This window comes from Poecile atricapillus, chromosome 20, assembly GCF_030490865.1.
Source record: "Poecile atricapillus isolate bPoeAtr1 chromosome 20, bPoeAtr1.hap1, whole genome shotgun sequence".
Classification (NCBI taxonomy): domain Eukaryota; kingdom Metazoa; phylum Chordata; class Aves; order Passeriformes; family Paridae; genus Poecile; species Poecile atricapillus.
Window position 1 is genome coordinate 4,041,307 of NC_081268.1, and position 27,620 is coordinate 4,068,926.

Genomic DNA, 27,620 nt, shown 5'->3' on the forward strand with positions numbered 1-27,620 from the left:
TTATTGGGTTTAGAAGATTTCATTTTTCTTTTCCTACCTGGAGGCTGAGAGAAAGCGGTAAAACTTTCCTAAATTCCTCCTCGTTTCCCTGTTTGAAGTTCCCCAGCTAACACCACACGCCAGAGAGAAAAACCCCCTCAAAATCCCCCCTCTGCCTGCCAGCCACAAGTGAGATCTCACATTATTGCCTCTGACAGCTCTCATTCCTCAGGCATTTTCTTTTTCCTTCCTCAAAGGAGGGGGGAAAAAATATCAAAGGTTTCCAAACCTGAGCACCTTCTGAGACTGCAAATGCAGCCCCATGTCGGGAGGGATGCTCTGAGCTGGAAAGGAGAGGGAGGATGGATGCAATCCTTGGGAAGAGTTACATGTGTTTGCCATTGCGTTTGCCTTGGGCCCTTGGAAAATGTTTGTAGTTCTCAATTAATCTCATTAGTTTGGAAGTAGACAGAGGGGCGGGAAATCAAAATAATTTCATGGGGAATTCTCTTTAATGACTTTTTAAAAACATGTAATTGAGAGAGGTGGTGGTGGAAAACATTTTAATAGTGCTGAAATCAGCGGAGGGGAAGCAGTAAGGAATGTTCAGGAAAAGCCTCGTGTGAGGGGTCTGTCAGTACAGGACTGAGCTTTGGGGACACAGGACAGCTTTGGGGACACAGGGCTGAGCTTTGGGGACACAGGGCTGAGCTTTGGGGACACAGGACAGCTCTGGGGACACAGGGCTGAGCTCTGGGGACACAGGGCTGAGCTTTGGGGACACAGGGCTGAGCTTTGGGGACACAGGGCTGAGCTTTTGGGACATAGGACTGAGCTCTGGGGACACAGGGCTGAGCTTTGGGGACACAGGGCTGAGCTTTTGGGACATAGGACAGCTCTAGGGACACAGGGCTGAGCTCTGGGGACACAGGGCTGAGCTCTGGGGACACAGGGCTGGGCTCTGGGGACACAGGGCTGAGCTCTGGGGACACAGGGCTGAGCTTTGGGGACACAGGGCTGAGCTTTGGGGACACAGGACAGCTCTGGGGACACAGGGCTGAGCTCTGGGGACACAGGGCTGAGCTTTTGGGACACAGGGCTCAGCATTTGGGACATAGGACTGAGCTCTGGGGACACAGGGCTGAGCTCTGGGGACACAGGGCTGGGCTCTGGGGACACAGGACAGCTCTGGGGACACAGGGCTGAGCTCTGGGGACACAGGGCTGAGCTCTGCGGACACAGGGGTGAGCTTTGGGGACACAGGACTGGGCTCTGGGGACACAGGACTGGGCTCTGGGGACACAGGGCTGAGCTTTGGGGACACAGGACTGGGCTCTGGGGACACAGGACTGGGCTCTGGGGACACAGGGCTGAGCTCTGGGGACACAGGGCTGAGCTTTGGGGACACAGGGCTGAGCTTTGGGGACACAGGACAGCTCTAGGGACACAGGGCTGAGCTTTGGGGACACAGGACTGGGCTCTGGGGACACAGGGCTGAGCTTTAGGGACACAGGACTGAGCTCTGGGGACACAGGACAGCTCTGGGGACACAGGGCTGAGCTCTGGGAACACAGAGCTGCCAGTGAGGCTGCCGTGGGGTCAGCACAGCTTTAGGACTCTCAGCCAGGTCCCTGGGCACTGCTGGGGAGCCACCCTGGCTGCTGATAGACCCTGGGAGAGCCCTGCTTGCCATCAGCAGCTTTTCATTTCCTTTTGCTGCTCTCCTGAGGCTGGGTTTGCAAGGCTGGAAGGAATTGGTGATTGCTGCAGTTTGCCTCTGCCCTGCTCACTGCCTGTCCCCAGCGTGCTGTGGTGACACCAGGGCCCTTGGAGGGTGGCCTGGGGTGAGGATAGGACCTCCCCTCCGTCCCTGGAGAAGGGACAGAGCCTCAGAATCCTCTCTGCCTCACAGAACCACCCGCAGCATCCCCCAGAGAGCCCAGCACCCCTTGGGGACACGGGACATGCTGAGCATCCATCCCACTCCTAATTCCCTGCATCCCAATTAACCAGAGAGCGACAACTGTTCCCTGAAAGAATTGTTATTTTCCCGGGAGCATCCTGTGGCCGAGACCCCAACAGCCAAAGGCACCCCCAACCCCTCCCTGTCCCTATTCCAGCAGAGGTGTGCCCTCCTCTGCAGCCTGAGCGCTTAATTAATTGGATTAGCCCTTATTTAGCAATTAGCAGCGGTGCCCAGCCGGGGAGTGCTCCCTTTCTCCCCGAGCAGTCGCTGTTTGCCGGCTCCGTCAGCGGCTGCCGTGATTCATTCCTGCCGTGTCAAACCGAAACTTGGCTCGCTGCTTTCCCCGGGGCACCGCTCCGAGCCGGGAGCAGGCAGTGCCAGCCTCTGCCCACCTTTTAACTTGCTTTATTTTATTTTATTTTATTTTATTTTATTTTATTTTATTTTATTTTATTTTATTTTATTTTATTTTATTTTATTTTATTTTATTTTATTTTATTTTATTTTATTTTATTTTATTTTATTTTTATTTTGTTTTGTTTTGTTTTTTCTTTTCATTTATTTCTATTCTATTCTATTCTATTCTATTCTATTCTATTCTATTCTATTCTATTCTATTCTATTCTATTCTATTCTATTCTATTCTATTCTATTCTATTCCATCCCATCCCATCCCATCCCATCCCATCCCATCCCAAATCCCATCCCATCCCATCCCATCCCAAATCCCATCCCATCCCATCCCAAATCCCATCCCATCCCATCCCAAATCCCATCCCAAATCCCATCCCATCCTAAATCCCATCCCAAATCCCATCCCAAATCCCATCCCATCCCAAATCCCATCCCAAATCCCATCCCAAATCCCATCCCATCCCAAATCCAATCCCATCCCAAATCCCATCCCATCCCAAATCCCATCCCAAATCCCATCCCAAATCCCATCCCATCCCAAATCCCATCCCATCCCATCCCAAATCCCATCCCATCCCAAATCCCATCCCAAATCCCATCCCATCCCAAATCCCATCCCATCCCAAATCCCATCCCAAATCCCATCCCATCCCATCCCATCCCATCCCATCCCATCCCATCCCATTCTCCCTCTCTCCACGCAGAGTTTGTTTTGCTGAGTGGAAGGAGCCTGGGAGCTGCTGTTGCAGAGCAGATCTGCTGCTCCGAGGAGGGAGCAGTGACAGAGACACAGCCTGAGGGGAGGGACACGACACCGACACCCCAAAGACCTGGCTCTTGTCCCCAAAGAGCTCCCCACGTGAGGACACGCTGTCTGCTCCATCACAAACCTCTCTCCATCCTCCCCAGCACTGCTGCCCTCGCCAGTCTGTCACTCTGGTGTTTGCCCATCCTGCCCAGCCCAGGACCCACTGGCTAAGGCCACCAGCAGGGGAGGGGTCCCTGGGGAGGGGCAGACTGCAGGATGAGGCTCACTGTGTCCCAAGGTGGTATTTTTATGCCCCACTCACTGTTACTTAGTTGGAATTTGGGGATTTGGGGGGGAAATATCACCTGGCACCACAGTGCCTAACCCTAACCCTAACCTTTAACCTTTCCTCATGGTTTTTGCCATTATGTTCCTGCCACCCTCCCAGCCTCTCCTCTGAAGGACATCAAAAAGCGAATTATGCCAGGAACATCCATCCTGTGCAGCAGAACCCGGGAGGTCAGCGAGAGCGGCCCCAGGCTGTGAGATGCTCAAAAGCCCAGCCAAAGGAAAAGGCTTCAGGGTGTGATTCCAGGCTGGATAACCCAGACACCCGGGAGAGAGGACACAAATCCTCCGGTGATCCATTAGCAGGCTCCATCAGGAGATGTAAATGGAGCTGCTGAGCCAAGGAGCACAACTTTTGACTTCTTAGCAGCCAAACCCTTGTGTGCATCACTCAGAGCTGCCCCAGGGGCAAACACAACATAATACCTCTCCCTCCCAGATGCACAAAAAGAGGAGAACATCCCAAAATAGGTGTCCAAGGGGCAGGTTACTCTGTGCCAGGGCTGTTGAATATGGAGGATACAAGAGAGGGATGCTGTGAGATGCACGGGGTGCTCAGCATGGAAGAGAAGCTTCACCCTGGTGCTGCCAGCTCCCGTTGGTGCCAGGGGAGATCCTGGCTGGATGCAGGGAGGCAGGGATGCAGATCCTCCCCCACTGTGATCTCTCTGCTGCCAATGGATCGATTGTGCTCGGAGGGCTCGGGGCTCTATGTGGGTCAGGCACATCGCTGGGTCCTGACTGCCCTGGAGTTATTCAATGGAACCAGGATCCCCCTTTCTCCCTCCATCCAACCCTCTCCGTGTCCAGCCCCCAGCACAGGGCAGCCTTGGCTCTCATCCTAGAGGAAAAGAGCATTGCCCTGGGGCTCAGGGCTGGTTTGAGCACAGCCAGTGTTTGTCCAGCTCCTGCAGCCGAGCAGCCCCCGCAGCAACGCGCTCCCCGGGTGTCTGCACCAGGAGAGCTCGCTGCTGGGAGGGGGAATGGGCAGCATGACCCAGTTCATGGGTTTCTGTCAATAAAGCTGGCACTGCTCCCTCTCAGCTCTGTGAGATGGAGGGCCTGGAGCAGCTCCCAGAGAAGGGGATTTCTCAGTGCAGCATCCCCTGGGAGGAGGGAGCTGGATCTCCCACATGTGGTTGCTGGCCTGCTTGTCTCCATGGAGGTGGAGTAGATAAGAGACATCCCAACCTTCAGCCTTGGGAGCTGCTGGTTTTGGCCACCCAGCCTTAATCCTCTCTAGAAGCCTTTATCACCCAAGGAGGAAACCCAAATCCTCTGATACCCTGGGCTTCTCCTGGGCTGATGAGCTGGAAGGAGAGGGATGCACAGAAAGGGAGAGAAAGCAGAGGAAAAACTTTGTCAAACAACAAAAAAACCCCCCACTCAGTGGTTCAGAGCAAACTTTGTACTAGTTGAAGATTTGACCTTGTGTTCTCTCCTAGGAACAAACAAGAGCAAAACGAGGATCATATTATTTTGCCTGAAATTTGGAGTGGATCAGACCCCTGCTGTTCCAAGCCCCTGCAATGAATGGCTATAAACAAGATGCATTTCCAGGGAATGAATTAAACACGGAGCCTGAGTATTGGCTGTGTTTGAGAGATGTTTATTTGTCCTTGTAGCCTCTCATAAAGAATTGCACAAGTACTTACTAAATTTTAACCCCACATTGTTCTTGGGTAAACACTGCCCTTTATCCAACGTCAGGAGTGCTCGGATCTGAGATAAGCTCAGGTTGGCTCGTGCTCTCTGGAGCATTCAGCCTCTTGGAAGCAGCTTCCTGCAGACCCCAGGGCATCCACATAATTCCCAACTGCCTCCAAACCTCTGGCAGCTTTCTGCATTTTTATGCCAAGAAGTTTTTTGTGAAAAGCGTAGCGACTTTTATCTCAGCTCCTCTCCTTATTTTGGAAAGAGAAAGGGGGATAAACCATGAGAAACTGGTGAATAACAGTGCCAGGAGCTGTGCTGTGACTCCTCAACAAGTCTCTGTCCCCTCTCCCACCACCACATGGAGCAGGGGGGGTTGGAATGAGGCGATCTTTAAGGTCCCTTCCAACCTAAACCATTCCATGGCTCCATTTTCCACTGTCCATTCTTCCCCTGTCCTTTCACAGAGATGGAAATAGTGAGGCTTTGAGAGCTTCCTCCATCCCCATCCTCACTCTGTCACTCCCAGCACCACTGGTGAACACACACACACATAAAAAGGCTAAAAGGGGGTGAATATCACTGCAAACTTTCTGTCTGCTTTGATTTCCAGAGTCTACACAGCCTTGTGCTTTTGGACCATCTGCTGGCATCCAGAGGGATGGGGAGCTAGGTCTGCACAGCCTTCGGCATCCAAGCAGGAAGAGCAGCCTGAAGTGCAGAATTTCTGGGGGGGAAAAAATGGGTTTTGCTGCTCAGGAGGGAAAGGCTGAGTAAAAATGGTGTGAAATCCAGCCCAGCTCTCCCTGCCTTCCAGGGAGCCCCTGAGAAGTCCCCCCTCTCCCTGCTTCCAGGGGTGTTCTGTGGTGTTTCCCCCACTCTGGAGAGACATGGCCACAGGATGTGAGATGCTGAATGTGACTCTCCCAAAAGAAGAAGGATCTGTGCCTTGTAGAAACATTTCTGAACTCGTGTTTGTTCCCTCTCCTGGGTCTGGGCAGAATGTCAAAGCCTGCTCTGAGATGGAAATATTTTAAGACTAGCACTCACTGGAGACTGAAACAATGGCAATTCTTCAGCTACTGAGGCTTTTATAAAAGGGCTTTTGACACAGAGGCTGCTTAGGGTTGTGGTTTTTTTTTTCTTTTTTATTTCAGTTGGTTTTTCTCCCAGAAAACACTGTGCTAGTGTCCATGTGCATGCTCGTGCACACACTTTTGTGTGTGCAAAATAATCCCTGTTCTTCCAGCAGGGCCGAAGGTGGGAATGCCCAGGAGATGCCTCCAGCCCTGCTCCAGCGAGGAGGAGGCAGCAGCTCACACGGGATCCACGCAGTGATGCAGGAAGAAAAAGACATTTTAGAGTAAATGTCAGCTTTTGCGTTTCTGGGTTTGGGGCTTTTTTTAAACATGTGGGTGGGACTTTTAATGCCCAGATGAAGCTGAGACAGTTTCAGTCTCCAGGGCTTATCCAGAAGATTCACACAAACACTATGGAAAGTGTCTCTTTGCTCAGGGAGGATGAAATTTGACACTGCAGAGATTTTAACCCGGTATTCCAGCGAGGAGCCTCGGTGGTTAGCGTGTCATATCTGATAAAGGCTAACCAGCCCTCCTTCAGGCACCATTCAATTCTTATTTCCATCTGCTTCCCATGCAGATTGTGTTATCCACGATATGGACTCACATGCAGACAAACCAGTGTGAGTTCTGCTCAGGAGTCAGAGGATCAACACTGAAGAAGGACACGATGGATCCCCCAACCAGAACCTTTACAAACAGTCCCGGCAGCTCCCAGTCCTTGCTTGGAAACCAGCAGAGTCCAGCACCAGTTTGCACTGGTGTAGGGATGGGATGGTACTGGGCAGCAGGTTCCCTGCACAGCCCCATTGCCTGGCCCAAGCTCTGAATCCCTCCCAGGCTCCTGTCCCTGCCTGAAGCCTCCTCCCCAATTACCCCGGCCGCTGTTTGTTCAGGCCGTGTGGATTTAGCTCTCCAGCCTCATGTGCACTGTGTGTATAGGGAAAGATAGATTGCCGCTACTTTCTAGTATAAATCACATTCCTTACAACACTCCAAAGTAGCATTTTCAACCTCAGGGTGCTAATAGGATCCAGCAGGAGAAAGAAATGTCAGCTAAGTAGCAGGCGCTGTTTGGAGAGTGCAATGGAGCTGATCCACAGCCCCGGGGCAAAAGGAGCAATCCCAGGGCAAAGGTTAAAGAGTTCAGGAGCACTTCAGCCTACTTAATTGCAACAGGCCTCTTAGGCGGTGTAAGATGGATGGCTGGAGCCGGGCGAGGGGGGCAGAGCGGGGCCAGCAGCATCACCCGCCCCGGGAACCGCCGGCACGGCGGGGACAGGACGGGGATGGAGCGCTGGAGACACCGCTGCTGCTCCCCGCTTCTCCCCAAAACGCTGCTGGGTGGCAAAGCTGCCACTGCAGCACCCTCTGGGCATCAGCCCTGCTCCATCCCAATCCTCTGACCATCAGCTCTGCTCCATCCTGATCCTCTGACCATCAGCTCTTCCCCATCCCAATCCTCTGACCATCAGCTCTTCCCCATCCCAATCCTCTGACCATCAGCTCTGCCCCATCCCAATCCTCTGACCATCAGCCCTGCTCCATCCCGATCCTCTGACCATCAGCCCTGCTCCATCCTGATCCTCTGACCATCAGCTCTGCTCCATCCTGATCCTCAGGCCATCAGCTCTGCTCCATCCCAATCCTCTGACCATCAGCTCTGCTCCATCCCAATCCTCTGACCATCAGCTCTGCCCCATCCTGATCCTCTGACCATCAGCTCTTCCCCATCCCAATCCTCTGACCATCAGCTCTGCTCCATCCCAATCCTCTGACCATCAGCTCTGCTCCATCCCAATCCTCTGACCATCAGCTCTGCTCCATCCCAATCCTCTGACCATCAGCCCTGCTCCATCCCGATCCTCTGACCATCAGCTCTGCTCCATCCCAATCCTCTGACCATCAGCCCTGCTCCATCCCGATCCTCTGACCATCAGCCCTGCTCCATCCTGATCCTCTGACCATCAGCTGTGCTCCATCCCGATCCTCTGACCATCAGCCCTGCTCCATCCCAATCCTCTGCGGATCAATGTGAATTTATTCTGGAGAGAGCTTTTGCAAGAGCTCAGCACAGGCAGATAAATAACCAGTAGCCAAAATGACTCCAGCTGCCAAGGAAATGTTTCCTGCTCCCCGAAAATCATAAGGAATGTTTTAAGGGGAAAGAGGGGGAATTGGGTACTGTTGCTGCTCTTGTCGTTTTTCTTCTAGGATTTGTTTTCTGATTCCTTTTTATTTTGAATCTTCAGAATCTGAACGTGGTTTGTATCAGTCCCAAGGTGTTTCTGTTGGGAAGGTGCCTCAGATAATATTTTCAGTAGAGTTTTGGCTTGTTTTCTGACACACATCTGAGAAATGTCATCAAAAGCTGATGTTTTGCATGGAAAAGGTCTTTTGCTTTTTCTTTTTTTTTTTTTTTATCTGAAGAAAAAAATAGAATAAAAATATTTCATCCCTTTCTCACAGCGAGGTTTATGCTGTTTCCCTGGTGATAAAGGCACAGGGCTGGCTCTTGAGACAGATGCGTTTAATTCCCAGCTCTGCCGCAAACCCCCGCGATGACCTTGGAGCAGCCACTCGGGCTCCGATCCGCGCGGGATGGGATTTTTCTGTTCAAGCTCCCTTTTTGGCCTCTTCGGCTGGGAAAAAAACGTCTACAAACGTTTTCAACGTTTTCGCTTCATGTTCCCCCCGTCCCCCAGCCCAGCGCCCATCCCTCGTGCAGGGGATGCTGCCCTGCGCGGCCGCCGCATCCCTGAAGGCGCAGGGCCGGGATGCGGAGCGAGGGTCGCGGATGCCCTCTCGTGGGAAGAGCGAGGCTCGGCCGCGCTCCCGATCCCCGCGGGGCCGTGGAAAGATCCCCCCGACCCCGCGCTCCCCCTGCCCCGGGGCTGCTGCGGGTATCCCCAGCCCCAGAGCATCCCCATCCTCCCCGTGGGGTTGGCTCTTTCAGCGCTGTCCCCACAGGTAAAGGAATCATCATCTTCCCAGGGCGCAGCGTTCGGCACCTTTTATTGAGGAGAGGGGAGAGAGGGGGGCGTCCTGGCCACCCCCAGGAGCAGCGATGGGGACACCCCCGCCTCCCGCAGCCCGGGGGGCTCAGGAGAGGAGCAGGGCAGCGAGGATGCAGGGCAGCAGGAGGTGGCCGGGGGGCGGCCGGGGGGCTCTGGGGGAGCTGTTGCACAGGTCGGTGTCACAGCAGTGGATGCGGACCCCCGGCAGCTCCTGCTGCTGGCAGTGACGGGAGGTGGCACAGCCGCTGGTCAGAACCATGCCCAGCACCACTGCAAGGCAAGCACAAGGAGGGACATCAGAGGGACATCAGGGGGACATCAGGGGGACATCAGGGGGACATCAGCGAGGAGGGGGCGCTGCCACAGCCCGGCACAGGGGGCTGCAAGGCTGGGTTTAGGGGTGAAGAGCGGCTCAAGCAGCCCCCGCACCCCCGGCCCCGGGGCCGGACTCACCGCTCTCTGTTTTAATGCAGAACCGGTGCTTGAAGCCCTGGTGGGACTGGGAGCAGGTGATCACCTCGGGCTTGGAGCACCCCATGTCCACGTTTTTGGTGCCGACCACGATGTTGCAGCCATAACACTGCAGTCCAGACACTAAACAAGAACCAGAAGAAACACGGCTGGACTTTTTCCGGGGGGGAAAAGACTTCAACTCCTTCCGAGCTGCTCTCTACCGACGGCTTCGCAGCGCTCCCTGCCTTGCCAAGTCGCATTAAGCCAGAGCCCGGAGCTGCCCGTCACTTGTTTACCCAGTGGGCCCGAAAATACAAACTCATCTCCCACTAGAGGTCAGTGCGAAATCAGAGATTAGCCGGAGATTGGAGCTGGGATCAAACTGCGGGAACAAGGGAGCTTTGAAACGGGGTGTGAAAATTAGGTGAAACCTCACGACCGCAGACACCACCAAGTCAGGTCTTGGTCGTGCTCAGAAGTTTTTCCTTTTTTCACCAGGTTTCTCCGGTTTAGCTGTGCCTGTTTGGGAGGTATTTGCTCCATAGGGATGGGTTTATCAGCATGGTTTGCTTTTCCCCCTGGACGCAGACCTGATGTTATCACAGGCTCCATCAGGAAGGCAAAGCAGCTCGGAAACAGAAGGGAAATCCTCCTTCAGAGCACCGAGAGCCACCGTGCCTGTGACCCCGGGGCCAATGGCCTCAGTGTGTCCCCAGGGCTTTGCACATTTGCACTGGCGGCAGCTCAGCCCTTCCCTGCAGCCACTGTGTCTGAAAATTGCCACAATAGGAATTAAGCCGTTTCTCAGGTTTCTCAAAAAAAAAAAAAAAAAAACAAAAAACAAAAAAAACCCCACAAAACCCAAAAACCAAAAAACAAACCAAAACAAACAAAAACCCAAAAAAAACCCAAACCAAAAAGCCTTTGAAGGATGTTCATTTACACCATCCACCTCTGCTGTGAAGGTTAAGGCAACCTCTGTTCATTAATCAGGTTGCTGCCATTACCTTTCCTCACCTCTGAGCACTGACCCGGAGCCCTTCCCGAGCCCTCCTGTCCTTCCAGGACAATTTTTGGGGTGGTGAGCACCCTCACACAGCCAGGAACATCGAGGGGAGTCCCTACCCCTGCCAAATCAGGGAAGAGGGGCCCAGGGGATCCCAAATCCTGGCGTGTTGCCCTTTTGTACAAAACACAGTGACATTCCTTCCATCCTAAAACCACCAGCACACATCTGCACGGCTCGGGGCGGGAGCGCCCCTAAATTCACCCCGAGGATAAATCACACCTGAACAACTCGCATTTAGGGGGATGTAAAGCGCATCACCAAGGCACGTCTGCACCCCGGGGAGAGCAGCACTCACCCTCTGGCAGGACGAAGAGCACGGTCAGCAGAGACAGGATCCCATGGGCACCTCCGGGCATGTGTCCGCAGAGCATGGGGGGCTCACCAGAGCTCTCAGGGTGAACAGAGGGGCTGGGGGAGCGGCCTGAGACCTCCTCTCCTCCCGGCTCCTCACCCCGGCCGTCCTCGTCCTCGGCGCTTCCTTCTCACCTGCGAGCCCTTCCCGGGGGGTTCAGGAGGTGCCGTCGGTGCAGGAGGGATCTGGCTGCTCCCCGCCTGCCCAGCCAGCCCCTGGCACCCAGGCTCCTTATGGTGATGTTTAATTTCTCCCTTTTCCTCTGGAGAAATTCCCCGATTCTTTCAGTTCATGCACAGACCTGAGTGCGTATGTGCTACCCTCAGTTATTTCTGTCCTATTTCCTCTGTCCACGATCACTTCCCATTAATACCACCGTGCAGCAGCTCTTGGAGAGAAATTCTCCCTAATCAAGATTTAGTTTTAAATCCACTTCGAAATCCTCTAATTCAGTTGGATTAGGCAGAAGGGGTTTGGGGAGATGTATGGTTTTACTTTTTTTTTTTTTTTTCCCCGTCTCTTTTTCCTCTCTGAGCTGCCTCATCTTCATGAACGGACCCACCGGCTTTCTGTGACATATTGTGCTATTTAAAGAGGAAAGGAATAATTTTATTAAAGAGAAGCAGTCAACTAATTTTAAATCCGAGACTTGAGATCCTCTAACAAAGTACAGCTCTGGGGATGGCCCTGGGGTTAAGGGGAAAAGCTGAAGGAGAGGGAAGAGGGTTTGAATGGAATGTGTGTATTTACACACAAGAAAATCGTCCCCTTAATAAAGCAGGGAGAGGTTGGAGCCAGCCCCGGGCTTGGATCAGCTCTGGAGGGAGCTGGGAGTGCCAGGAGCTTGGGGAGGGGACAGGGGGACAGCGAAGGAAAGGACTGAGCAGTGATGGCTCTGCAGGGCCAGGGTCACACCCACATGGGACACCACGGCTGTCACCAGCTGCAGGACCAGGCTCCCAGCCCCCTGTTGGCTCTTCCAGCGCTGTCCCCACAAGTAAAGCCCCAGCTTTCAGCGGAGCTAATGGGACTTGGAGAGCTAATGCTTACTAATGAGAGAGCGCGACGGAATGCACGGGATTAAAAAATTAAAATGACAAAATAAGCTGCTTATGTAGCTCATCCAGCAACTGCCTGCTAGCAGCACCTGAAATCTCCCACCCTGGGCACCCCAGCCCACCAGGCACCTCCTTTGCCAGACACAGCTCCCAGCCAGGCAGGCTTGCACCTAATCTCCAACAGCATCTTCATTTGCAGGGATGCTGCTTCATATTTCACCGGGAGGCAGCACAGGCTGGTCCAAGGAGGGGCATCTACAGCACAGGAGAGGCAGTTGGCACCTGTGAGAAGTGCCCAAGGAATGCAGCTCATGGATTCAAATCCCTTAAACCACCCACAGTGATTCACTTGCCTGAAAACAATGTGATTGTGACAAATGTCTGACACAGTAAAGCCTGAAAGCCTGGGGGAGAAGGGATAAAAGGCAGGAAATGGGATTGATTTAAATGCATGCATAAATCAGAGCATTCAATAAGGAGGGGAAACTAACTTTTAATCCTCTAATAAACTCATCAGTTATTTGGAAGGGGCAGCCAGGAGCAGCCTGGCCTCTGTGGCAGTGATGAAGCATCCCTGGAAGTGTCCAAGGCCAGGCTGGACAGGGCTTGGAGCAACCTGGGAGAGTGGGAGGTGTTCCTGCCCGTGGCAGGGCGCTGGAATGGGGTGAGCTGTAAGGTCCCTTGCATCCCAAGCCGTTCTGTGAGTCTGTGGAGCAGCAGCTGTGCACAGCTGACGGGGCCGCACCAACCCCTGGGCGCTGCACCTGGATCCGCAGCCTCATCCGGAAAAGCGGCTCCTCCGCTGGTCCTTCCCAGCGGGAAGGTCTGGGTTAGCCCCAGGCTCGGAGGATGGAGCGATGCCTTAAGGCGGTATCGGTGGGAGCTGCGGCGGGATGCTTGGGGAGTAATCCCGCTGGGAACATCAGCTCCCCCGGCTTGTTTGAGGTATTGCAGTGCCCATTTAGAGAAACGTTTGTCTGGTTTTATCCCCTTTATGCCGAAGAGAAAGACCTTAAGGGGAAAAAAGCCACTCAAGCTCTTCCACCCCTGCCACATCTACAACTTGTAACTCGTCATTAGCGCTGATGGAACTCGGAGCGATTTACCAGCTCCGGGGCAGCAGGAACGTGTCGGGAATGGGCTCCCTCCTGCACCGCTGCTCCGGCTGCGGGAGATTCCACCGGCACATCCCGCGGTGCAATCCCGCTGCAGCCCAAACACCCGGGATACCCGGCGGGAGAGCTCAGAGCCCCGGGATACCCGGCGGGAGAGCTCAGAGCCCCGGGATACCCGGCGGGAGAGCTCAGAGCCCCGGGATACCCGGTGAGAGAGCTCAGAGCCCCGGGATACCCGGTGAGAGAGCTCAGAGCCCCGGATACCCGGTGAGAGAGCTCAGAGCCCCGGGATACCCGGTGAGAGAGCTCAGAGCCCCGGGATACCCGGTGAGAGAGCTCAGAGCCCCGGATACCCGGTGAGAGAGCTCAGAGCCCCGGGATACCCGGTGAGAGAGCTCAGAGCCCCGGGATACCCGGTGAGAGAGCTCAGAGCCCCGGGATACCCGGTGAGAGAGCTCAAACCCCCGGGATACCCATTGGGAAAGCTCAAACCCCCGGGATACCCGGTGAGAGAGCTCAGAGCCCCGGATACCCGGTGAGAGAGCTCAGAGCCCCGGGATACCAGGTGAGAGAGCTCAGAGCCCCGGGATACCCGTTGGGAAAGCTCAAACCCCCGGGATACCCGTTGGGAGAGCTCAAACCCCCGGGATACCCGGTGGGAAAGCTCAAACCCCCGGGATACCCGGTGGGAGAGCTCAGACCCCGCGCAGATTACGCCGCCCCGCCACTCATCCCGCGCTGAGCTCACCCCAGCCGCACCGCCCCGCCGGGGGCTGGACTCGAACCGGCGAACCCCAGGCGTGCCCGCCCCCAGCAGCGAGGCCAAGGCGAAACCACACCCCGCGTGCCACCGGGCGGGAGAGGAAACTCCGCCTTCCTCACGCTGATTGGCTGAAAGTGATGAATATATTAAAAAACCTAGGGAGAGAGCCAGTTTTAGCCATTTTAACGAGATTTTTAGGGGTTTTAGGGCAAATCTGGATTTAAGAGTAAAACGTTTCTTGTGGGGATTAGGAAGAGATGTAAATTCAGGGGCCAAAGAAGCGAAAAGCAGGCTCGCCCTGTCCTGTTTAGATGTAGATTACTGAAGGTTTAAATGGCGGCGGCTCCGGCTGCACAGCTGTGTTGTATGAAAGGAGAGAAGGTTAGCACTCCCCTTGATAAGGATGGAAGGGGCCCTAGTGGCCTATACAACACACATACGGTTAAGGCACTGCCACCTACTTCGTGGCATCTAACCATGTTTTTCTTTCCTCTTTATTATTCTTTATCTCTTGTTTTCATTGCCGGAGACACTAAAAAGCAGCAGCCTCATTTTTAGTCTCCCAGCTCGCCTTCTCCCTCAGCTTTAAAGTGGCCGGTAACTCACCCTCCCTGCCCATGGCAGTAACTCACCCTCCCTCAGGGTGCTGTAACACACCACAGCTACTCTCAGCCCGTAGCTAAAATAAAGTTACACCTCCCCTACTCCAGCCCCTCCAGCTGTTTCCTTGTTTCCAGAGCTGTGCTTGAGCTAATCCTGGCCCTGTAACCACCACAGCCATGCCAGGCTGTGCAGAATTAGAGGTAAGTAGGGCTCATGCCAATAGGCCCTAGCGTTAATCCCAGGTGGGATATTAAGGATTTAAACGCAACCTTTATGAAGAGCAGCTTTACAGGAGATCCTTTACATTAGGGGTTTTTCTATCCCTGTTCAAGAGATTTCCTCATGATAGCAGAAAATTCATCTCCCTTCTCCACGGATCCATGTGACAGCACAGCTGGGCAGGCAAAGCCACTCACAGCCATGAGAAACACTACGCCAGGAAATATTTCTGAATCAACATTAAAATGTTTTGCTGGAGTAAAATTCCACCTTCTCTGTGCTGTAAGGCAGCACAGGCAGATCTTGCACTGAAGACTTTCACTGAATATGTTCAAGAATAAGGCTGAAAAAAAACTCCTGAGCTGATCATTTTAGCAGTGACACTAAGTCTAGACAGTGTCCCTTCCTGGGGGTAATGAAAAACCTCCAAAGGCAGTGCTATTATTAATAGCCATTTTAGCAGCTCAACATGAACTCTGTATTTTAAAAATAAAACCTATGCCTCATGTCTTGCAGCTTTTTCTCCAAGGGTTTCAAAGCAAGGCAACCTCAGAGCAGCACTCCAGAGGTCTCGGACTGTAATTGATTTTCTGTTATTACCAAGCACATGAGGTAAAAACCAAAAAAATGAGGTTTTGCTTCACCAGGAGCAAAATATCCCGTTGCAGCAGAAGCCTTTGGGTGCAGTAAAACTTGTGCCTCCATGCATTTCTTAACCAGCACAAAGCAAATCCTGGATCCCTGCCCATGCTGCAAGGAGAGGGCAGCAGGAATCCTTTCCCTTGGCTCCAGCACTCTGTGAGGGGTTGTAGCAATGTTGTCACTGCTGAGGACACCTTCAGCTCAATCCTTTTCCCTTCATTAAATAAATCTGGACTTGTGTTTGTTCCTCTTTTTCTCCAGACTGCTGCTCCTCATCCTCCCTCACTGGAGTTTCCACGGAAAACATTTCCCCTGAAAAATGTTTTTAAGAGAAGCTTCCACAGACACTTCACATCAGCACACTCTTAACCACAAACATACACATAAAATCCCACCTTTTTATTATGGCACATGGTATTTTTCTGGATGTGTAAATACCACATGGATATGACAAAAAGGGAAAGAAATACCAATGTTGAGATAGATACAGAGTCATGCCATTTGCAATACAGCTTCATACCATGGATTGCCAAGATACAAAAAGTCTGGGTTTGTTTCTTTTTACATTGAAATAACTTTACAGTGTTCTGTGAGTTGGCTTTAGAACCAGAAGAGGCAAAATATAAAAAAAAGAAAAAAAGTAAAATATGCTGAGAACAACTACAAGCAAGATTCATTTTAATGGTTAACAGAAGAACTGTAACTTTGCTCTAGAACAGCATCTATTAAACACACGTAACAAGAGGTAAGCAACTATACAGAAGGTAAGAGATTCCACCACAGGAGTCAAGTCAGGGGCAGGAAAAGGGAAATCTGGAACTGCATGGTTTTATTTGGTCACAAAGTTTGAGCAGAGTGTTTTAAAATGAAGCACCCTTAAAGATGCAGTACTCCTATTTAAAACAATACAGAAACTTCCCAAGAGACTAAAACCTACATTCTGGAAAAAAAAAATTAAAAATTAAAAAAAATTAGACATATTTAAAAAAAATTCCACACATCTCTAGGCTTGTGACTTCACTTACTGGTACAAAGTAGATTGGCAGCTCTTCCTTAAGCAGCAACAGTGCCCAGAAGCAATGCCACCAGAAAATACAGTATCTTTGGGGTGTCCAAGACTTCTGACCCGACATCAGAATCATCCATTTGTCTGCCAAAACATTAGGCAAGAAAAGGAGACACTGCATCTTTTTTTTTTCCACCACATTGCCCGGCTCTAGCAGAGCTAAGATGTTTTCTTTGGGACAAGACTAACAGAAACCACTTTATCAAATATTCTTCAGGTTTCCTGCCAAACTGGATTTATGGGTGTTTTTATTTTTCAATAATTTTTTTAAAAACATCTTTTTGTTTCGTTTTTCCTGACAGTCTCTAAAGCAATCCTGGAACATTTAACAGTCACTCTTCCACAGTTTAATTGTTTTGTCGTTTTCTAGTGCCGCTGATGCGATGATGTTTTCTGTTGGGTGACAAGCTGTGGAGATGACAACATCTGAGCAAAAAGAAAAGACAGAAAAATGGAATTATTTAAATATGGTTCATAGCAGAACGTTCTGAAAATTAGCAACTATGTTTTATTAAGCCAAGTTATTATTCCCTTGTACCAGAATTAAATGTGATATTTGTAAATATCTTACAACTGTTGCTCCTCTGTGAGAGGAAACACAAGCAGGAAAGAATTGAGGGCAGTAGAAAAGTGTTTGACAGGTTTCAAAAGGTGAGAACTCTCTAGATTCTAGTTCTTACTTCTATCACATCATGTCAGACACAGCTGAATCAAAACCCAGGTCAGTTTTTTTGTCATGGAGGGTATTTCCAACATCCCAGTCAGTTCTTAGGTAACACTTCATCTTTAGAGCTTGAAAATGAAAATCTGCTGCTACTGCCCTCCTTACACTCCATATCACTGGGATCCAGCCCAAATCACTGGGATCCAGCCCAAATCACTGGGATCCAGCCCAAATCACTGGGATCCAGCCCAAATCACTGGGATCCAGCCCAAATCACTGGGATCCTGCCCAAATCACTGGGATCCTGCCCAAATCACTGAGATCCAGCCCAAATCACTGGGATCCAGCCCAAATCACTGAGATCCAGCCCAAATCACTGGGATCCAGCCCAAATCACTGGGATCCAGCCCAAATCACTGAGATCCAGCCCATATCACTGGGATCCAGCCCATATCACTGGGATCCTGCCCAAATCACTGGGATCCTGCCCAAATCACTGGGATCCTGCCCAAATCACTGGGATCCTGCCCAAATCACTGGGATCCTGCCCAAAGCAAAGACTGAACACGCTGAGATTTCAGTTAAAACTCTGCTCTTTCACAGGACTCAGACTCAAGTACCTATCAGGTGACAGCTCCTGGCTCAAGACCAGGCACATGCAAAGACATTTCCAGTCCAGATCAAGCCTTATCCCTGGCAGCTGCAGCTCTGGAAGGTGTTAACAGACCATTCAGAGTCACTAATGTTATGAGACACTACAACATCTTCACCTGTTCTGTGCTCAAGCAAATCTCCTTTGCGAGCCGATGTCAAAGTTCTCACAGGTGAAGAATAAAACATTTTCAATGCTCATAAAAACCCTTCATAAAAAGGAGCAAAACTCCCAGGGTTCAATTAAGCTTCAGCCAGTCAAGAATTTATGGGTCTGAGAGTCAAAACTGGAATCAGAGAGAAAATGCTCAGGCTAAGCCTGATGATATGAGGGATATTTCATCAATAAAAACAGAATCCCTCACCTGTGTGTCCTTGTAGTTTCTGTACAATCTCTTTTGTCTGAAGGTTCCAGATATAAACCAGGTTGTCTTCTGAACCAGACACGATCCACTGGAGAGGCAGAGAGAAAACACAGTTATCTGAATCTTTCTGATCCATATCCAAGTGCTATTTCTCAGTAAACATTTCATCGCTGTCATGTGAAAGGGAGAAGGAGGAAAAGTCATGAAACCTGACAGTGAGCCCACCTAGAGACACAGAAACCAGCACACACCAAAGGAGCTTTCCAGCCCCAAAATCCTCTTTTATCTACAGAGAAAAACAGTAAAAAGTGCACACAGGTAATAATAAATAATCAGATCAACACCAACCTTTCCACCAGTGACAGAGAAATTGGCAAATATGCAGTACTTCTCATTTTTGTGTCCTGTGTACGTCTTCAGGCACTGGAAGGGAAGAACCACAAGACATTAATGTAGCTGGAAGGGAGTTTTCTCAGTCAAGGACAAACTCCCTGGGAAAAAAAGACTAAACATATCAGCTTGTGTTTCCTACTGCCAACTGATCTAGAGGATGCAGAGTGCACCTCTGCTCTAAAACTCAAAACAAAGCCCTGAATTCATCCCATTACAACAGTGAAAGAGATGAAAGGCAATTTATTGCTCATGAAGAGAAAAATGCAGAAATATTGCTATACTTAATGTCTCAGGGCTATGCAGAAGGCAAGTATTTTAATTTTTTTTCTTTTCAGAGACACCTTTAGTCAGAATCACAGAATAGTTTCAGTTTGAAGACTCAGAGTTTGAGAGAGAGTTTGAGAGAAAAGACTCAACAGTTTGAGTTTGAAGACTTTAAAGTCCCTGCCATGACACAGACACCTTCCACTATCCCAGGCTGCTCCAAGCCCCATCCAGCCTGGCCTTGGACACTTCCAGGGATCCAGGGGCAGCCACAGCTGCTCTGAGCACCCTGTGCCAGGGTCTCCCCACCCTCACAGAACTTTCTAACTTGAATTCACCCTCTTTCAATTTAAAACCATTATCCCTTGTCCTGTTGCAACAGGCTCTGTTAGAAGTTTATCCTCTCCACTAGAGGGGTACTGACATTTTTTTCTGTAGTATTCATATGTTAAGTGTAAAAATCACATGTAAAATCCTATTTTCCTAAAAACTTAGTTAAGTCTACATAAAGAGAAAGAATTACCTTTCCTTTGCTGTAGTCCCAAAGTTTAAGAGTGCTAGAAAACAAAATAAAAACAAAGATTTTAGTTCTTGGGCATTTTTATTTTTCTATCTGAAAAGTTTCTAGAAGCTGAAAAATGTTTCTCCACACCAGAGTTCCAAAAGTCCACATGGGTTATTTTAGCCTGGCTTTGGAATGTAGGATTAGTTAACTCCAAAATATCAATTTTACTGCCATGCCATTCACATTCTCCTCTATATAAAACACTATATATGAAGTCATGTATTATCATTACTGTTGGAGCCAAAAAGCAAAATAAAGCATCATCTGATACTCCAGATTTCAAATCTGTGTGTTATTCTCCTTTCTTTTTATACTTACTTGTCCAAAGTTGCAGCTAATATGTATTTGCCATTTGGTGAGAACTTCACAAAAGACACAGGAGGGTTATCATCATCTACAGCAGAATTAAAAGCAGTGTTACAAAGTGCATAGCTGTGTTATCTCACTGACAGAGGGTTTCTTTTGACATTCATTTGTTTTTCATATTCAAAATTTCGTATTTCAAAATCTGTGTGAAAAATAGAGCCCAGACAAGAAATATTTCTACTTACCAATCAGTGTTTTCAAGCACTGGCCTGATGCTGTATCCCAGATTCGACTGTTAAAAACACACAAAAATCATTATTATTGGGTTTGAAGTCTTTTATTACAATTTTAACATTACAGATACAAGTTTGGGGTTTTTTATAAAGTGTTTTTAAAATGCAGATGCAGACAAGAAATAACTGCTTACCACAGTCCATCATAGCTACTTGACACTATCAGGGATCCATCACGATTAAAATGCACCTGTAATATTATTAATACTAATTATTAAAATGAATAACTTTACTGATGTTCATAAAGATCAAATGTTTAAGCTCCACTACAAGTCCTTACTTTCAATTTCTGACATGGAACACATCAGCAGAATAAAACATGTGACTAGAACCTGATTATTTTAAGGGCATGGAGTAGAACTTCTTATGTAGCCACTCATGTTTTAAGGTCAATTTTCTGCTATTTATAGCTAAAGAATAATTCTTTAGAATTATTACTAGTAAGAGACATTTTTAGGTGTGAAATATCTTTTACACATGGCAGAACAATCATGTTAGAACAACCACAGTTAAACATATCTGAGGCTCACATTTTTTTCAGTGGTCTGAAAAAAATTTGAAAATTTGAAAATTTAATGTCTTTGAAAAGTCAAAGACATTAAGAGTTGAATACCTTCTGATTTTCCTTAATTCCAGTGGATATTGCTGTATTCCAAGCTTATTTCTCCTATTGAATGACTGAGATTTAAAACAAGAGTGTTCTATGGGACAAGCCTGCTCTGGATTTCAGTAAGGGCTTTGAACAACACAAAAGCTAGAGAAATACAGACTGTTTTCTGAGCATCAAGTGCCACAAAGCTGTGTCCCAGAATGACACACAGGCATGCCTGGCACACCTCTGCACTACTCACATTTACAGCCAGGGCCAAAATTCTTAGAGATCTTAGAGAAAACACCTCTCATTTCATTCCCATTGAGCAACAACCACTGGCAACGACCACAGCCCAGCCTGGACACTGTGTAAGGGCTTGGTAACAGCACAAACTCACCTCTCTACAGGGGCAGAAGGAGCTCTGCTAACAAAACAAGCATTTTTGTGTTCACTGATCAGGAGAGACTTACAGCTGAAACTGGGTCAGAGTGAGCAGGCAACGTCTTGAGGCACTTCCCTGTTTTCACATCCCATATCCTCACGCTTTCGTCAAACTGGAGAGGGAAGAGAGGCACAAGGAGGTTTAGTCAAGCACCTGATTGAGGCATTCAGTATGAAATCTTATCTCAGCTGGGTCAGAAAGCCCAGGACACAACCAACAGTCTGGGAACACCTCCCTGAATTCCTTGTCTCCATGTAGGACCCTGAGGATGGATTAAGGGCTTTCCCCCAAGCAGGGGCAATGCACAGCTCACCTGACTACAAGCTGTACTTGTGAGGGAAAATACAATTGAAATGGGCTGTGTGATTCATATTCTTTCATTTAATATTGTTTTCAAACCATGACCTGACCCAACCTGCAGAGGGAGAGGTGATTAGAAGTCATCCTTCAGATAAGGCAGAATCCAGGTTAGAAACCGTAAGTTGTACATAAATTCTGTACTCCTACTTATAAATTGTACTACATCAATCCTGCCTGCAGAAATCCTGTGCCATTCTAATCATAAATTAGTGTGCTATACTAATCATAATAATCTGCTAAGAAAATAAAGCTGTAATTGTAACTATGATTTAATGCCATCATCATTCTGCCAAGGATCCCTAAAGAACCTGTCTGTCCCTTTAGTGACAAGTGACGGAGTGTGCAGTACGTGCTTCCCACAAAGAAAAGAAAAATTAAAAACCACTCACTGAGCCAGAAACAATGAGGTTTGACTGAGGGTTGAAATTGCAGCAGAAAACGTAGTTACTGTGCCCTTTCAATGTCTTTAAGCATTTACCCTGAAATAAAATTCAGCAGAGTTAAATACACAGCATCACCCAGCGTCATAAAAGCATCCAGAGAGACCACATTAAGGTTAATCACTGTGCAGCACAGAAAGAAACCATCTCTAACCCCAGATTTAGATGGGCAGAGGGCCAGCTACAACAACACAGGAAAGCAAAAACCTACATAAAGCAATCATCATGATTGCAGACGAGGTGCAAACTCTTTGGGTAGCTCAGGAGGATACAAAGCATTTAATATTCCTAATCAAAACTCAACCAAATTATCCAGTTCTCTCTGTCATGAGAGAATGGGTGAAAAGAGCAGAAGTAAGTGTGGCTGTGATATGAAGTTACAGAAAGGTTTAATCTGAGAGAATAACAGCAAAAAGCCTATCTCCATCATCAGGCTTTAGTGCTCTCTCAGCCTCCTCATGGTACCCACAAGCATCCCACTCTTTCCAAGAGCAGACAGCACAATTCATTTATCCTCACAGCCCATTCACCAGCTTGTTACAAGCAGGGACACAAGTGAAGAACCCAATGCCAGAGAAAAATGAAGGAAAATAAATAATAATTCCTGCCCTTACCGAGCTTACATCCCATATTTTGAGAGTTTTGTCATCGGAGGCAGAGACAAGGAGGTTGGAATCTGATGACCAAGCAACATCAGAGATCCCCTAAAACAAAGGAAAACAATTCTCTTCTCAGCTCTGTTTGTTCAGCCACACAGAAAAGTGGAAAACACAGACTGCAATTACATTCCCAGCTGAAGCCTGAATGAAAATTCAGCACTGAGAGTCAGGAATTCAGTGATTTTGCTGGGTTAAGAGCTCCTCTGGCACAAGGTAATTTTAAGCTGAGCCACACACTCTGAGAACATCAGTAGCTCGTTCACACAGTTCTTACTGTGGCCACCAAAACCCTTTGTTGGAATTCCTAAATAGAATGCTCATAAATTAATCTGAGTAAGTGGCTTTTCTTCATGACAAATGGCTGCTCTTTACAGTCCAAATCCCCAAAGGCTGGAGAGGATTCCAGTGGTTTTTGTTTTGATAAATCTTCATTTTTGCTCATGAAACTTCAGCATGTAAAAAACTTAAAAAAAAAGGAAAACCAAAGGGCTTGGGAGTTTTGTGTTTTCTTTAGAACTTTGCTGAATGAGTAAGTGCTGTGTTTATGTAGGCAAACCCACAAGAAAAATTCAATCTCCTTAAAAGGCAAGTGTTTTGTTCCTTTTACAAAGGAAAGATGGAACAGGACAGTGTTAGAACTCACGGGGATTTTCACCCAGGAATGCTCTGCCCTGTGTCTGAGGTGGGTTCTCCTGAAATTCAGGGACACAAGAAGCTGGCTGGGGACTGGGAATGCAGGTGTTCCACGAGCAGCCTGCACTCCACCCATATTCCCAGCCTGCCCCAGTATTACTCCAGCAATTCCAGGACTATATAAACAAAAATCTACAAAACAAGACCGAAGAACAAACGTTCTACACAGGTAGAACTAACCAAGAATGGAAATTTCTGAATGAAGAAAAGAAAGCAAAATTCTTCCCAGGTAAATTCCCACAGTAATCACCTCACACTTACCAGCTTATGACCAGATATTGTTTTTTCAAACTTGCCATCATATGCTCCCCAAATTTTAATGAGTTTGTCAGCAGCTGGAAAAGAATGTGCCAGTTCAGAGGTTAATTAACAGCACTACCAGAGCTGTCCCTTCCAGGTGAAAGGAAATAAGTTAACTCTGTCTCTGGGCAGTTCTCCCTCCCCAGGCAGACCTCAGAGAAGAAGGTGATACCAAACTGGTGAAGAACAGCTTCCTACACAGCACTCTGCAGCAGCTGAGATTACATAAGCTGCCTGGAATGCAGAAAGACTCCAGCAGCTTTAGTTTCTCTCTTGACAACTTGGGTTCCTACTTTTGTTTTAGACTGCCAGTGGTAAAAGTAGTGCTGGTCCACAGGAATGCTTGAAAGGCTTTTTCCCCAAAAAGAAAAATAATTACACCACAAACTGGACTGAATGGATGCCTGCAGAAAGCCAAACATGTTATCCATGGTAACTTGCAAAACAAGCCAGAGAAAAAAGTTGCTATTTGCCAGATACAGAGTTTGGAAAACATGTTCAGGGGAAAAGAGAGGGGGAACTCTGATGGGGACACTGTAAGAATGATTTATATGGCACAGTGCACTGATTTTATTGAGGGTGTTTGCAATTAAATCAAAGCCCCAAGCCATTCCCATGTCTGGAAAATGTTTCAGTGACCCTCACTGTCATATTCAACATTTCCAACTGCCCTTTCCTTACACACAGATCCTCTCTGGATCACTGACAGTCACAGAAGCACATTTTCAAGGCAAAGCTGTCAAACAGTGCTGAACACCAAAAAACCCTCATGAAATACGAAAACTGACAGAAAGGGGACTTGTTCTATCACTTAAGAGAGCAAGCAGTGAAACACTATTTATAACAACCTTCTGCACTTCACTGGGGCAGTCAAAGCCTCTGTCAGCCACCACAGGCACACAGGACAGAGCATGTGCATCCAACTCTGCAGCCCAGCAGCACCTTCCTTATTACCCACAGCTAAGTTCTGCCTGCAGATACCGTGCTCAAAGTTTAATTTAGAAGCTTAAGCTTCTATTGATACAGAAAAGCACAAGGGTTTCCTCTACACAGGAAAGAACCCTGCGTTGGTTTTTGCCCATTTGTTCAGTAAGGAAATCTGCACAGGTGAGGGCTCTCATGGCAATGCAAAGACCCAGTGCTCAAAGTAACAGAACTTAAATCAAATTATCTTGAAGAGTGACAACTTTGGTATCACTCATTTAAGAAAAACCACGGCATTACAACCCTCCTCTCCCTGATGGAGGTAGCACTGCAGACAGGCCCTTCTTCAAGGCCAAAAAAACAACATTTGTGTTTGAAATGAGATAAAAGCAAGCAATACTTACAGGAGCTGGCAAGCCACTCTCCATTAGGACTAAACTTGACAGATGACACTGCCTTTGTGTGTCCTGCTAACGTGAACTTGAGAGCATAGTTTGGCTTTACTGGGGCAGGCTGTAAGAAAAACATGTATGAATGAGTTAAATTCCAAATTTAGTATCTCAATGGCCAGCTCTGATCAGTACAGAGGAATGGACCACGTGGATGTTCACCATAAAAGAGATCTCAGCATTTACATCACATTTACATTCCTATTCCACTCTCCAAATTAAAAAAACAGTCAAACACCCTTTCAGTCTGGGGCCTCACTGTTCCAAGCACAACACCAAGTCACCCCTGATGTGAATTCTATCCTAGCCAGTAACCAACAGGTGAGAATAATCCAACCACAAAGTGCATGGCACTTCCAAGTAACACTCTCGATATTGATCTGTGCAGTGCTTTCAAGTGTTTGCATTTTCACCCTGATCATGAATTAAACTGCAGGCCAACTCCTCCATGCCCTTAAAGTCCCACTTTTCCCCTTTGAAAAGGCTTCATGGTTAGACAGTAACACCTCCTATGAGCATCTCCAGGCTTCAAACAACCTGAATAACTGTCTCCCCACCCCACAGCTAGAGATCCACCAATTCTCCAGCCAAACAAACAGTATCTGTCATTATCAAAATGACAATAAGTGTTTCACTAGTGAGAACTTCCCCAAAACCAAAAAAAGCAACACTGAGCACTACAGCAGAGCTGCACCCCATCCACTTTTCCCATAAAATCCTCAGCACAAGACAACAGCAGAAGCAGACACATGGAAAAGATCTTAATTTACAGCAGAATTCAAATCCCTGATTCTGGTCTGGCTGCTGAGTGTTCAGGTAGTTCCAGGTGTTTTTACAGGGATGTATTTCAGAGCCCCATACACACCTTACTCTGATTGGTCGAGGAGGAAGGAGTAGATTGTGTTTTGGTGGATTCTGCATCTGGCTTCTTTTCTTCTGTTGCCATGGTTCTGGAGCTGGCAAATGAGACTTATGGGTGCTTGAAGGGGAGAATGAATGTGCTGCTTTAAAAGGCAGCTCTTGCCACCGAGAGGAGAACCACGCTGAAAGGAAAACCTGGAAGAAAAACAAAATATTCTCATTAGCTGTCAAAAAGATTCTCAGCATGCACAAGAGTGAGATTGGTCAAAGAGCAGGTTGCCAGAAACCAGTATGAAAACCCCTATTTATTATCTGTTGAGCAACACAGCAGTATTTTAGGCCTTCAGACCCACTTATGTGCAAGACCAAAAACCCAAGTCACGGCCTTTGATCACTCCTTGGAAAGCTTTTTCCAAACTGAAGTACAGCACAATAGCTTTGAGCAGTGGCAGGGTTTTCATATCGCAGACCCCAAAACACTTCTAACAAGTACTTAGCACAGAGTAAATACAGCAGTTTGTATGGAAGATGGAAAGAACAGTCCAAGGCCTTTCCATCTTAATTTATTAGAGAGTACGAGATTGTAAGGAACACAAAAAATAACGGGTGCTTGCGAAGCTTAAGACCTGACTATATTCTTTTCACCTCAGAATGTGAATATTTTGGTGTCATATTTCCCTGCTGAAAGGTCTGAGCATCAAACCATCCCCTTCTCCACCCCAGACTTCCCCCTGACTGACAGCAGCCTTGGATCAGCCTCTCCAGACTCGCTTTCTGTAACAAGACCTGATGGAGTGCAGTGCCAGGATTCCGTAATCGGGGCTGATGCTGCAGAGGGAACAAATCTCCACTGCAGCTCAGCCACATTTCAGCTCAGGAACAGAATCACCCCCGGCTCACACTGTCAGGATTTGTCTTCTAAGTGCCTTTGCAACATCGCAGCTCCTTTTGCTGGTGGCAGCACATTCGGGAAGGAGAGCGTTTGCTCTCAGGATCCACTGGCATTCCAAGCATCTCCCTCCCGAGAGGGTGCAGAGCAGGGCGCTACCAGCTGCCCGCCGGCTGTGCTCGGATCTGGGAGATCCCAGAACGGGCCAGGCTGGGAGGGAGCACAGCGGCTCATCTGCTCCAGCAGGGTCATCCCAGAGCACATGGCACAGGACTGCATCTCCAGTCAGGGACACTCCCCGGGCAATCTGGGAGCCACAAGAAGAAATTAAACTTCCCTAACGCAGATCCTGACTCCATTTCATCTGGAACTCATCTGGGAACTCGGGCGAGCGCGCAGCGCGCTGCCAAACCACCGCAGCACCGCTCCGCGCCCGAGGGGCTCCCTGCGCATCCCCCGCCGCCACGCACGCGGTACCGACAACACCCCCCGAGACCCCCCGGTCCCGAACGGCCCTTCCCTGGCTCTGGAACGCGGGGCTGGCTGGGGGGAGCCCCTGAATCTGGGGACGGGGGGGGCGAGTGCGGGGTCCCCACGCGGTCGGAGATGGGGGGGGGGGGGGGCCGGGCCGGGCGCGCGCAGGGGCCCGGGCCGGGGGGAAGGGGAGCGGGCGGGCTCCGCGCGCGCTGCCTGAGGGGAGGCGGCGGCGCCGCGCGCGGGCAACGGCGGTGCGGGAGAGCCCCGGGCGGCGCGGGGGACGAGGAGCAGACGGGAGACGAGCCGCCGCCTCGCCCTCTCGCTCTTTCTCTCGGTGACTTACCGGGGGATGGGGATGGGGAAAGGGGGGCGGCCGCCGCCTCCTCCGCGGCGAGGGAGGAGCGCGGCCGCGGGAGGGGAGGGGGGGACGCGGCGGCGGCGGCGGCGGGTCCGGGTCCGCCAGGCGGGGAATGCGGGCCGGCGCTTGCG

At 49.3% G+C, this 27,620-nt stretch overlaps 1 protein-coding gene and 1 non-coding gene across 2 annotated transcripts; one reads left to right on the forward strand and one right to left on the reverse strand.

Annotated features, from left to right (window-relative positions):
- The first annotated feature begins 14,373 nt into the window (after positions 1–14,373).
- Positions 14,374–14,501, forward strand: LOC131586805 (U6atac minor spliceosomal RNA). The gene has a single exon (XR_009279237.1). It is a non-coding gene; the product is annotated as a U6atac minor spliceosomal RNA (small nuclear RNA).
- Positions 14,502–15,856: 1,355 nt separating this feature from the next.
- Positions 15,857–27,620, reverse strand: WDR5 (WD repeat domain 5). Its single transcript, XM_058853865.1, has 14 exons — positions 27,475–27,620; positions 25,770–25,960; positions 24,860–24,968; positions 23,493–23,566; positions 22,494–22,583; positions 21,829–21,918; positions 21,108–21,191; positions 20,180–20,235; positions 19,998–20,044; positions 19,765–19,840; positions 19,405–19,438; positions 18,573–18,647; positions 18,225–18,312; positions 15,857–16,970 (listed from the first exon to the last, which is right to left on the reverse strand). The coding sequence occupies exons 2-14, from the start codon at positions 25,848–25,850 to the stop codon at positions 16,870–16,872; spliced, it is 1,005 nt and encodes a 334-aa protein (XP_058709848.1). The 5' UTR covers positions 25,851–25,960; positions 27,475–27,620; the 3' UTR covers positions 15,857–16,869.

What these genes read in the sequence shown, in the direction of transcription:
- WDR5 (XM_058853865.1), bottom strand. Translation starts at nt 25,850, where the DNA reads ATGGCAACAGAAGAAAAGAAGCCAGATGCAGAATCCACCAAAACACAA. An exon ending in AGAGTGGCTTGCCAGCTCCT is followed by an intron (nt 23,567 to 24,859) that starts GTAAGTATTGCT and finishes ATTCTTTTCCAG; the next exon opens with CTGCTGACAAACTCATTAAA. An exon ending in CAATATCTGGTCATAAGCTG is followed by an intron (nt 22,584 to 23,492) that starts GTAAGTGTGAGG and finishes CCTTTGTTTTAG; the next exon opens with GGGATCTCTGATGTTGCTTG.